Here is a 12,420-nt window from a genome sequence, read left to right as displayed (position 1 = left end):
AAGTGTCCCCTTCATCCTGGGAAGAGGGTGTCTGACATGGCTCCTGAGAGAACAGGGTGGGAGCGCCCATCACAGCGCAGCCTGGGTGACCTGTTTTCTTCCCGCTTCAGAAAGGGAGGTTGAACTGTGACCCCACATTTGAACTTGAAGAGATGATTCTAGAATCCAAGCCCCTTCACAAAAAGAAGAAGAGGTTGGCAAAGCACAGGTCCAGAGATGGCACCAAGGACAGCTGCCCCCTGGTGAGTGCTTCAGGAGTGTCCACAGGGCTGGGGGAGAGTGCTGAGTGAGGCGCAGCAAAGGGGCAGGGGCGGGCCTCCTGCCCTTCCAAGCTTAAAGCAGCTGGATATCCCGTGTTCCTGCCCTGCAGCCGCGGGGACCCCTCCTCCATCCTCACCTCCCTTTCTTTCTGGGTCCCTGTGTCTCCACGTGGCTCTCACAGAAGGACACCAGTCACTGGTTTTAGGACCCACCCTAACCCACTCTCGGTCGCCAACTGGATCATACCAGCAAGATCCCGTTTCAGAGAGACCACGTGCACACGTACCAGGGCTCAGGACTTGAGCCTATTTGGTGGGATGCATTTTGACCCTCAACAGCCCCTTCCCTATAAAAAATTTGGTTTGATATCAAGATGAATATAGTCTGTGATGCCAAGGTTCCTTGTTTTCCTATGATTTTAAAAGAAAATGAACACCTTCGTCACCTCTGAAGTCTCGGGGCCCTCAGCCCTGAGCAGCTGTGGGTCTTGCAGAGACAGAGCCCCCTGCCCTGCGAGCGCGAGGAGCATAAGAGGGGAGCATGCTTCCCACGCCACCTGCATCAGTGTGTGGCTTTGGGGGCCTCTGGGACAGTGTCAGCGAGCATTTGTGGTGGGGGGGGGGTCCTGGCACCCGCTCCTGGGGGAACCTTAGGATTCTCCTGGCCCCAGCCCCTTGCACCGCGTCTTGTACTTCTCCTCTCCCATGCTCCTCTCACGTAGGACCAGTGAACACCCACAGGCTTGGGAAGCCAAGCTGGGGACCTTCACTCCATCGTCCTGTATCGTGGCATTTGAGGGGATGTGAAGCTTAAAACTGAGAAAAACCCTTGTCTGCCATCCCCCCTCAGAAGCAGCCGCCCACGCAGTCCGCACGTCCCCAGGCACTGGGCTGGGCCCCGCATGGCCAGACCCGAAGCTCCTGTTCCTTCCTTTGTGTCCCTTGCCATGTGTCCCTGGACAGTGTTCCACTGCTCAGTCACCTCTCTGTGCTCTCTGACAGAACGGACACCTGCAGCAGTGTTTGGAGACAGTGCGGAAGGAATTCATCATATTCAACAGAGAGAAGTAAGTCCACACTGAGCCCGGCAGAGCCTTTCAGCTTGGCCACACCCTCCTGGGAGAACCACGGTCAGTGAAGGCTGCCCTGAGGCCCCGGGCATGTCCCCCAGGAGCTGGTCAACCAAGGAGGTGGAGGACGCAGACTTGGGCCCAGCTGGTGTTAAGATCTGGGGACTCAAATGCCAAAGACCGGTTTGTCAGAGCAGAGGCATGGGAGGGACACCCCATGGGACCCAACTGTCCCAGGCCCAGGGCTGACAGAGAGAGTTCAGTGGCGTCCCCTCCCCTCCAGGAGGGTCCATCCATTTTCAACAGATGACGGCAGCACAGGGGTCACTTTAGAGGAAAGGCAGCCCTGGGCTGTGGCTTCCACCGCAGGTGCTGGCCCAGCCTGGGGATCAGGGAAGCTTTTCTGGAGGGACTGTGCCCACCTGAGTCCTGAGCAAGGCAGAGGGGAAAGACATCCAGGTGAGGTGTGGGACAAGCCACAGAGAAGGGAGGCTGCAGGGCAGGTGGGGACCTGCCGATGGGCAGGTGCTTGAGTTCCCAAAGGGGGCAGGGAGGTGAAGGACAGGGCAGGGCAGGGTCTGCTCCCAGTGAGGGCTGCAGAAGGGGAGCTGACACCATGTGTAGTGACAGGCCATTGCAGATCCTGGGCAGTCCAGGCTGCTGCAGGCTCCCAGCCCTTCCCCAGCCCTAGACAACCGGGCCCAGGAGCTTGAGCTCAGAAACCGTCTGTGACCGCGGGCTCAGGCAGCCTCCTGGGTCAGGCATCTGCTCTGAATGGCCCAGCTGCACCTAGAGTGCCTGGCTGGCAATGGGAGCCCGCGGAGGCAGAGCAGAGCAGAGCCTGAGCCGGCAGCAACACATTTCACATTTCTCTGTGTCCCAGAAGATGCTTCAATTTGGATTCCAAAGTGTTTCCCTCTGAAAGCAAATGGGAATGGGCTTCTCCCCAGGGGTCATTTAGGGGTTGAGTCTGGCTGCTTTTAGCTTCACCCAATTCAATGCTCCCCCCGCATGGAGAGGGAAATCGATTAGGAAAATGTAGACTTGCCCGGTATGCCGAGCGGCCCTTGGAGACTTGCAGTCATGGCTCTGCAGTGAGGCTGGCACCGACTGCAGGTTCTGGCAAAGTCAAGGAAGAGAGTAGGAGTCATTTTCCAAACAAAGGGGCGTCGGGAACGGCCTTGGCACACACAGGCAGCAGGGATGAGGTGGCCAGAGGGCACGGGTGAGTCGGGACTGCCGTCCTGCTCCTGTGTCCGCCTCGCTGCATACCTGGCTGCTCCCAGGGCGGCATCCAGGGCAGGGGTGCCTCTGCTCACCTGCAGTATGAAGGTACTCGTGGGAGGGCCCGGCCTTGTCCTCTCAAGATACAGCCCAAGACCCCCCTTCCCTGGCAGATCCCATCCTGCCTCGTCACATGGGAGACACATCCCCTCCCCACCTCATGCCCTACCCCAGTTTCTCCACTATAAAAAAGTCGATCATGATGCACAAGCTGCCTAAAACCAAGGTAAACGTGGGACCATGTGTCCTCCTCTTCTCTCTCAATCCCTTGTTTGAGCACCTGCTGTGTTGGCACTTAAGGATCTGAAAAATTAAATCAAGGCCCTTCTTCCCAACGTCCCCTATGTGCCGTGTGGGAGGACATATCCGGGCATGCTGAGCCCGGAGCCTGGCTTGTGGACGGAGCCTGGGCCCTGTGGGTCAATCTCCTTTCTTTCTCTGCAGACCTGACCATTGGCCTCCACAGACTGCCTCTGCCCACGTGCAGCAGGTGCGGGCCTCTTCTGTGGAGGGCACCATGGCCCCAGGAGCCCCTGTCAGAATCATCTGGGGTGGCCTTATAGTTGTGCAGCTGGTATGGGTTGCATTGTGTACCCCAAAAGAGGTGTGTTGAAGTCCTAAGCCCCAGGACCAGAGAATGTGGCCTTATTTGGAAATAGGGTCATGGCAGATGTAATGAGTTAGGATGAAGCTGTTGTGGAGTAGGAAGGGCCCTGAGTCCAACATGGCTGGTGTCCTAATAGGAGAAGAGACACAGACCCGTGAGAAGGCCATGTAGGGAGGAAGGCGGGGACTGAGTGGTGGGTCTGCAGCCCAGAGGCCAGCAGCCACCAGCAGCCAGAGAAGCAGGACCAGGCTCTCCCTCGAAGCCCTCCCTGCGGGAGCCAGCCCACCACACCCTGGTGTCTGTCTCTGGCCTCCAGAGCTGTGGAAGAGCTTTCAACCGCTTTAAGCCCCTAGTTGGTGGTGTCCTGCCCCTAACACAGCACCCTGGTCCACACCTTCTGAACCAGAAGTGGACAGAGGAGGCCTGGACCTTCTTTTGAACATGCTCTGTTCATTCTGACACCTGAGAGCCTTGTCTGCGGACAGCACTGTGCCCAACTGAGCAGCTTCTGTTTGGTGCTGAGTCATAGGATCTCCTAACACTGCAGACCCTCCCAGCCCTTGTCCCCTTCCCCAGAGTATCAACGCCTGGTCCTCCCTCCCTGGCCAAAGGACACTAGTGGGCTTACTTTGTGCAACTTGCTGTCTCCCGCATGGTGCGGGTCTGCCTGCTTCCTCGGCTGGAAAAGGCTCTTGGCGAAGAGAAAGTCCCTGCAGCTCCTGCCACAGTGAAGAAGCCGCCATCTGCATAACCCCTGAGGGCCAGGGCCCTGGGGCAGACCATCACCACACCGGCCCCTGCAGGAGACGCATTCAGTCACTTGACAGTCACACCATTGGTCCCTGAAGATGCAGAAATGAGTCTGGCAAGACCCAGGTCCTCAGGATGCCCGCAGCCTATGGGCAAAGCAATACCAAGCCTTGCAGGCTGCCAGGGCACAGTCACCAGTGTCTGCTGCAGGGACACAGGAAGTGTCCTGGGCCTACGCTCTCTGGACCTTAGTTTCTAGACAGAGAGCAAAATTAAAATCAGTTCTGCCCAGTGTCCTGCAAAAGCAGCTTATTATTGGCTACTGTTCTCAACCAGCAAAAGGCCATAAGCCAGGTGGAGCACTTGCTTCCAGGGACCTGCTAAGCTCCTTCATTTTGAGAAATGCACAGTGGGGCTTGTTCCCTTCTTTTTAGCCAAGGATCTGAGCAGGAATGACTTTTCCAAGAGGTTTGTTCAGCAGCATTTGACAGAATTTCTCAGAATAAGAAGGCCCTGATGAAAAGGGGGTGTAGGTAGCCAAAGTTTCTGTCCTTCTTACTCCTAAGGAAACGGCAGATTTAAAATCACCCTAAAGCTGCCTCTGGAACCCACAAGAATATTATTACACCTTAAAATTCTGCATTTAACACACTTAATTCTATTGATAGTAACAGCAATCAGCATCCTTATGTGATTTTATGGTTTTAGGTTGTGTCCTTTAATCCTGGGCTTCTCAATCTTGCTACTCCTGAAATCTGCCAACTCCTGTGGTCAGTTCTTGGCTGTGGATTGGTAGGATGATTGAGGAGTGGGACTCCTCTTGGGCTTGGGAACCTGATGGACTGGGGCAGACCCTGATCTTGCTTCTCAGGGTGCTGTGACCTGGTGAGGTCCCAAGCCTCTCTGAGCCTCAGGTTCCCCTTCTGTGCCAGCAAGATGGCTGGGTATCAATGGCTCCTAGACTCCACCAAGGTCTGTGCCATTTGCAAAGTGTGTTGACATTTCTTTGATCTCATCACCAGCCTCAACAGTGAGGAAGGGAGACCCAATTCCTTGTGTTTTGCAGATTGGCTTGTGAAGTGGGGAAAGCCCTTGGCACAAGCCTCTCAAACCCCGTCCGTTGCTGGGACACAGCGAACGTAGAATTCAGAATGTAAAAAGGTTTCTGAATTCAAGGCTGGCACACAGAGGCTCCTCCTAGTCTGGGGCTAAACAGGGCGGCCCAGACCTTGGTGTCTGGGTGAGGATGCAGAGGTAGCGCCACCTCCAGTGAGCTGGGCCTCGGGAGTTCCTCCCACCAGGTGCAGATGGGGAGTGAGGCTGGGCCCGAGACCTGCACCCACAGGAGGGGAAGTGGCCTGGGACAATCAGCTCAGAGACCTGCAACCGGCAGGAGGCCCTTCAGGTGGGAGTGAAGGCGGCCACAAGGCTGCTCAATCCGCAGGCTTTTCATGGTGCAGCGAAAACTCGAAATCAAGAAATTGCATGGGAAATCAGAGCCGTGTCAGGTTCACTCAGGTTTCAATCAAAGGAAATTGCAGCCCAGTTTCAAGAGGTTGGCTGATCCTGATGTGTTCGTTGCAGCCAATAAAAGATGAAATGGAAAATGAACAGGACACAGACAAAGCTCACCGTGATTCTTGAGTGTTGAAAGCTGCCGAATGCCATGCCCTGGGCTTGAGATCAATTTCACTTGCTCCACAGTTAATCGTCCTTGACGCCTGGATTTGCAAGTGTGTGTTGATATCGGGAGGGACCGGCCGGAGGTCGCTTTGGGTTCCACTCACCATACAACACCATCTCATCCTCAGTTCTGATTCCTGCACACACTGTCCCTCGTGGAGCTCAGCGGGGGTGCTGCTCCACCGGCTCCCGCCACCTCCTCTCCTCACTCCCGTGGGCACCTGCAGCATGGCAGGCATCAGGAGCAGGGCAGAGTGCCCGAGAGGCTGGCACAGCTGGTTAAATGCTCGGCCCCCCAGGAGCAGTACACACTGCAACTCACGCCCGGGCACAACCAGTCACATGGCCCCACCCAACCCCAGGGGAGCTGGGAAGTGTCACCCTGCCACATGCCAAGAGGAGCAGCCCAGTGGAACTATTGGCCCCCGACCCATCAGCCCCAGTGGAGGCCCTTCCTGTGTCCTCCCCATGTCAAGGAGGACCCAGCAAGTACCACCCTTACCCCAGCAGACACACAGCAGCTCAGCCTCACCCCTGAGTCTAGAGGAGTCTTCTGGTGAGAGTAGCCAGGAAGGATAATGGGGAGGGGTGCTTAGCTGGGAAGACAGGAGCCGCAGGGTCCTGTATTCAAATCCAGGGCACCTCTGTAAAGCTCTGTGATCTACAACCAGTTCTCATCCACTTTCTGGTCCCTTTCTCCCCCTTGGGTGGGTGCTGTTCCTCCTGATCCCGGGTGGGTAGACGCCAACAGAACCATCCCTGGCTACTCAGAACCCACCTCCGCCACACCTTCCTTTCTTCAGAGCGGAACCAGCCCTGGCTACCCAGAACTCTGACCAAACCCTGCTCTGCCACCTTACACCAACACCCACAGTTCAGCTGGCTTCCTGCAAAGGCTTCTTCAAATACACATTGCTTCAGGCAACACAGGATAAAGCAGACAGAATCCTACAGCTTCTGGCCAAGGGCTCTCATTGAATTTATGAGATAAGAATTGCTACCAGGTGATCATACCAGTAAATGAGGAGCCTCAAAGGGAAACAGCGAGTTGTATGGAGTTTACTTGAGGAAGAGAAATCTCATCAGGGACTAGAAGGATGTTGTACCCCTCAGAGCCCCTTAGGAAACACTAAGTAGAATTTACTTACAGAGGCCCATTTCCATCACCGTGGATGTGGGGCACAGACAGCTGGCTACATTGCTTTGCCAGGAAGGGGGAGGGGGTGGAGATAAGGGTCCAGGGACAAATAGAGCCACCAAGGACCCACTCCCCATAACTAAGTCCCCCTCCTACAGTTCCCCTACCTCCCACAGACACTCAGCCACGAACCATCACAGGATTCATCCACTGAGGGGGTCAGAGTCTTCATGATCCAATCACCTCCCAAAGCCCTTTCTCTGGACATTGTTGCCCTGGGGACCAAGACTTCAACACATGAGCCACGGGGGTCATTCCAGGTCCAAATGATAGCAGGGCATTGAGACCTACTGCCCAGGAGCCCTGTAGGAGGAACGACTGGACCCCTCGCCCTATGGGATGGTGAGCACGGCAGGAGAGTTTGCTAATAATTAATGTACAGACTTACACTGCCACTCAATAAGCACCGCGTCAAACACTGTCTGTTTTCATTTGTTTAAGCCCAGGGGTATGCACGTACACACAAAATAATGACGTGTCCCGACTCCTTCAGCCACGAGGGCAGAAGGTCCCTGCACATGAGCTCACACTGTCCAAAGTCCACAAGGGCTGTCAGCTTGACAACCCAATCACTGTCCCGCAGGACACCCTGCGTACTCGGGTTGATCACAGCCACCTCCCTTCCCCTGAGGTGCTGAGACAGCCCCCCAGCCTGGGCACCTGCTGCCATGAGGGTGAAGCGCAGGCTGGCCACCAAAGCCTTTACCCACCCCCATCTCTCCAGCACACCGTGCTGGGCACTTGCCCCTGGCTGGTCACCGTGCTGGGGCTGTGAGGCCTCAGATGGCACTCTGTGGCTCTGCCCAGTGGAAGAGGGACCCAAACCAGACAGCAGCCCGGTTCTAGGTACTGGGTCCACCCCCTGGTTCCCGGCTTGTGGGCCTATTAATCAGCTTGTTCACTGCTGTGACCAAAAGACCTGATGAGAACAGCACACAGGGGCAGAAGCTCAGCTGGAACTCACAGTTTCAGGGTCTCCGTCCCTGCAGGGCCAGCTCCATGGCTCTGGGCCACAGGTGAGGCAGAGCATCATGGCAGAACAGGTGGTGGGGGAAGGCAGGTCAGGACTGGCCTCCAGGAAGCAGAGAGACTCCGCTCATGAGGGATGAAATGTATATCCCAAAGGCAGGTCCCTGGTGAGGCCCCCTCCAGCCACACCTACCTGCCCACAATTTCCACCCCGTTAATCCCCATCAGGAATCAATGCACTGACTAGGTCACGGCTCTCCTGAGCCAGTCCTTCCACCTCTGGACCTTCTTGCATTATCTCACCATAACAGGACCCCTCTGGCCCCCCGTGATCCCGGAGGCTGGACTCCCCCCTCAGACTGCTGCCCTGTTTCGTCCACCCTGGGTCCTGATCTCCTAGCCACTCCTGCGTGTTTCAATGGTACCCACCACTCCTCAGGGGCTTCTGCCCTTACCCCCATCCAGGATGAGGCCTACAGACCCAGCTGGGAGTGGGGGGTCATCATCAGGAAACGGTCATCCGTGCCATGTCAGGAGGCCTTACTGACCCTCAGTTTCTCTTTGAGGAGACTCAGTTGTCCCCTGGATACAGATGAGGAGAGAGGCTGGAGGAGAGGGCAAGCTCCTGGCCAGAGCCAGGACTCTGCTCTTCCCTCCAGCCCTCCATCCAACACCACAGGGTCAGGTGAGACCAGCCGGTGACATGGGTCACGTGAGAGCATTGCAAAACACTTTTGCCTTTTAAACTGCAACATACAAAGAAGCCGGCCTCTCTCAAATGGGAGGTGGGGCCTCACCTGTGGCTGGTTGCCTAAGAACCATGTGGCACTGAGCTGGACCCGTCCTGGCGTGGTCAGAGCGTGGAGATTGGTTTGCTTGCCGGCATTCTCTTGTTCTCCTCTGTGGGGCTTCGCTTTTGCAAACTGCCTCGAGCCTGGTTCATTACCAACTGCAACGTGTCCTTCTCCTGCGGAGCCCCTCTGCTGAGCAGGGTCCTCCCCCAGAGCACTTCCCCCAGGGATTCACTGCTGGAGTTCAAAGGTGGAGGGCTCATACTCATCACTCAGGATTCTGTCACAAGATAACGATTAATCTGATAGGTTTCCTGAGAAATTAAATGTTCCTGTCATTGTGGAGATAACTAGCCAATTTGCATGAATGGAATTGAGCTACCACTGGTAGTGTGTGTAAAATCTCCCCACTTCCTCCGGAGTCAGATTCCTGGGCTGCAGGCGCGTCCTCTAAGTGAGCGCTTGGTGCAGGGTGATGGATTTGGGCCTTTGTCTCCGTTCACAAATCCTCATTTGCAGCGTGAGCTTTTCTAATTCCTTCAGAGCATGGAAAAGACCACGGTGGAGCCAAGCTGCGCGCCTCATAGCTTCTGGGGGCAGAGGGCAAGAGAAAGGAGCAGACGCACTCCCTCAGCCAGGTCCACCACCCAGTTACAGCCACGGCCCAGTAATCCACGGAGCCACGGGTCCTTCAAAGGGTCAATCACTGATGAGGTCAGAGCCCTCCTGATCAATCACCGCCCAACACCCCATCCCTTAACACTGCTGCTCTGGGGACCAAGTCTTGAGTTGAATGAGCCTTTGGGGACGTTCCCGGTCCACAACAGGGGGGTATCTTTCTTGATTATGTCTCTTGCTCAGACAGGAGCCTGGGACTGAGCTGCAAGGACATGACCCCCGTCATTGAGCTCCTGCACTTGGCCCCCTCCCCAGCTCTCAGTGACTCCGCTGCTCCTCCTGATAGCTCTGGCCCAGAGGATGGGCCATGGCTGAAGCCCCGAACTCTCGGGAGGGCCTGGTCCTTGCTTTCACTTTCCCAGCCTTGGCCTTCATGTCCCCTCACTCACCCACTGTGTCAATCACAAGCCCATCTAGTGCCTGAAGGCCACCTCAAGTGCTGTCTCCTGCAGAAAGTCTCTCCTGAGCCCCACGAGATTTCAGAGCCCACCTGTCCCTCATGGGTGCCCATGTCACCGTCTCGACTCTGTCTTGTAATAACTGCTGAAGCTCGTGTCTGGAGGGGGCCACGCTGGCCCTCCACACGAAGGCATGCCCTGCTATTCTAAAACACCCAAACCCAGGGCCGGGCACTTAACAGACCGTCTCCATGGGGCTCATTTGTCCTTCATGTGCAGAGAACTCTGCAGCATCACCTTGTGAGCCAGACCAGGAGGCCCTGCCTCACATCCCGGTCCTGTCCTCAGGATGATGGGCCTTAGCCATGGCCACTTGCCAGCCATCCTGCCTGGGGAGCTGCAGGGGCAGAGGAACAGACCCCCATCCCGGGCCTTATGGGGACAGAGCAAGGGACAGGAGCCACAACTCATAGCCTTGTGAGACAGTGTTGCCCCTGGTGCTTCTGTGTCACCTAAAGGACGCACTCCAATACTTACGCTGTCACAGACGCTCTGCTCAACACTGTCACACACGTTCACAGGCACAGCTGTGGCCACCCAAGGCATGGGCTATGCTGCACTTGTCCTGAGGTCACTTACAGTGCCCTGCAAGTGACAAGCACACACAGACACTTACTGCGTAAGCTGACATCAGTTTCATGAGGACAGCGGTAAATGACAGCCTGCTCTGGGCCAACTAGCAGAAGCCCGCTAGTGTCCAGCCAGGCTGCTCTCAGCCGGAACAACAAGGTAGAACTAGGAGCCATCTGTGTCGTTCCCAGCCCTATTAAGACACTTCACACACGCTCTCCGACCCCCAGCCTCCAGCCAAGTCCCCAGTAGAGTCTCCACCTTCAGACGAAGCTCAACAACTTGAGCCATGTGACCCAAGTAGCGGGTGTTGAGGGACATTCTAAAATCCCTCACTGCCCCCGGGAAGGGCTCAACTCTGTCTCTGGCCTGCACCAATCACAGACAGTGGCAGCTGTGGTACAGGAAAGGATGAACCTGAACTTGACGATCAAAAAGGGAGGATGTTGAGATACGTGGACGATGGCCAGGTGACCAGCTGCTAAGAAATGCAGGGTTCAGAATCCAGTCCCTGACATTACCCCGGGGTGATTTGTCTGTCCATGTTTGACTGTATGATATTTACTCATGGGATTATTTGATTAGTGACCATCTCCCCCTTTACACAGTACGCCCTGTGAAGACGGGGACCGTGGCTGTTTGGCTTGCCAGGGTACACCCGCTCCCAGGCATGACGGGGCACCTTGGCAGGCATTCAGCAGGAACACCCTGAACCATGCTGTGAGGCTCACCCAGCACCTTGCTGGCTGTGAACTGGGTGAATTTCTACACAGTCTCTGTATTCTTCTTGGGGAGCCGAGAGATGGGGATTATCATCTCCATTTCAGACAAAGAAGCCGAGGCTCTGTGCATTCAGCAGGTCACAGAGCGTGTGGAGCACAGCATCCTGCCCCCCTTGCAGGAAGGCGGGCCCAAGGCTGTGCTTGCCCAGGTGCCTCCCCTGAACCTGCGGCTGCACCCCAGCTCCTCAACACTAATGCAGCTCCACGCTGTTCTTGTTTGCAGGCTCAGGCGGCAGCAGGGACCAGGCGGCCAGATGTTGGACACGGAAGGCCGAGCTGTGAGTCAGACCCAGAGCAAGCTCCAGGACGGGTGCAACAACAACATCCTGGCCCACGCCTGCTCCCGGGGCTGCAGCAGCTAAGCTTCCACCTGCAGATGCCCAGTGGGCCACAGGCGCCTCTGCCCTGTCCACCCAGAGCCCCACTCTGTGCTAAGACGGTCCCCATCTCACCCTGAAAACATCAGATGCAGAAAGAGACCTGGACTTAGGGCTGGAAAGTCTGGGTTCTGGTCCCTGCGTCCCACTGATTCGCTGTGTGACCTTGGACAAGTCACATCTTCTGTGCCTCAGTTTTCTGAATCTGCCAAAGGGGTCAAACAGCTCTCCACCCCACCTCCAGATACAAGGTCATTGTGAGAATCCAGTTGGATAACAGACATGCAAGACCTTAGGCGTTTGTAAAGTTGTCTATACACACAACGTATAATCTCATCTTTGTCGTGCACTCCCATTCCCTAAAGCAATGAGACCACTGCGACCTTGCAGTTGGGCCCATCCTGGCTTGTCAGATGGCACTCTGGAAGAGGGCATCCCTGAAGACAGCGTAAATGCTGGACGCATTCACCCTCCTATGGCAACTCTACTCCCAAATCCTGGAGCAACCCTGATGTGTCTCCATTCACATCCTCGGCTGGCCACAAACGCCCTGCCTTCTGGAACCATGCAGACCAGCCTGGGCCCCACGGTCACCGTGCTCCTCCCGGGTTCACAGAAGACCCTCCCACCTCTAACTTCAGCAGTCTCACTCCCTCCTCCCCGCCCCCTCTGAATGCCCTTTGCTGGAGTCCGGTCAGTGGTCAGCATTTGCTCCCACAGTGTCAACCAGGCTCCCCCAAAACCCAGCCCTGCCACAGAACTCCCACCCCCTCATGCACCCACATCTTCCTTCCCAGGGGGGCTGAGACGGGCTCGTGGGCATCATTATTCAGAGGGTACCTGACCAGCCCTGATGGGCAGCTGTATTAGGAATTGGGCATGTTTGGAAAGTCTGTGCTAAAGAAAAGTTTTTGCTAAAGACTGCTTTCTGGCCTAGTCAGGG

At 56.1% G+C, this 12,420-nt stretch overlaps 1 protein-coding gene across 2 annotated transcripts in view; it reads left to right on the top strand.

The window, feature by feature from the left end:
• Positions 1–11,462, top strand: part of STK32B (serine/threonine kinase 32B) — a gene marked incomplete at its 3' end in the record, with an annotated part of 280,673 nt that extends 269,211 nt beyond the window's left edge. For both annotated transcript variants that reach the window (XM_081304828.1, XM_081304827.1), the window contains 3 exons: positions 111–242; positions 1,263–1,327; positions 11,324–11,462. In XM_081304828.1, the coding sequence (XP_081160954.1) occupies positions 111–242; positions 1,263–1,327; positions 11,324–11,462 (336 nt within the window). The remainder of the gene's footprint in view (positions 1–110; positions 243–1,262; positions 1,328–11,323) is intronic.
• Positions 11,463–12,420: the final 958 nt, after the last annotated feature.

This window comes from Spermophilus citellus, assembly GCF_964194105.1.
Source record: "Spermophilus citellus genome assembly, chromosome: 8".
Lineage (NCBI taxonomy): Eukaryota > Metazoa > Chordata > Mammalia > Rodentia > Sciuridae > Spermophilus > Spermophilus citellus.
This window is presented reverse-complemented; position numbering and strand designations above follow the sequence as displayed.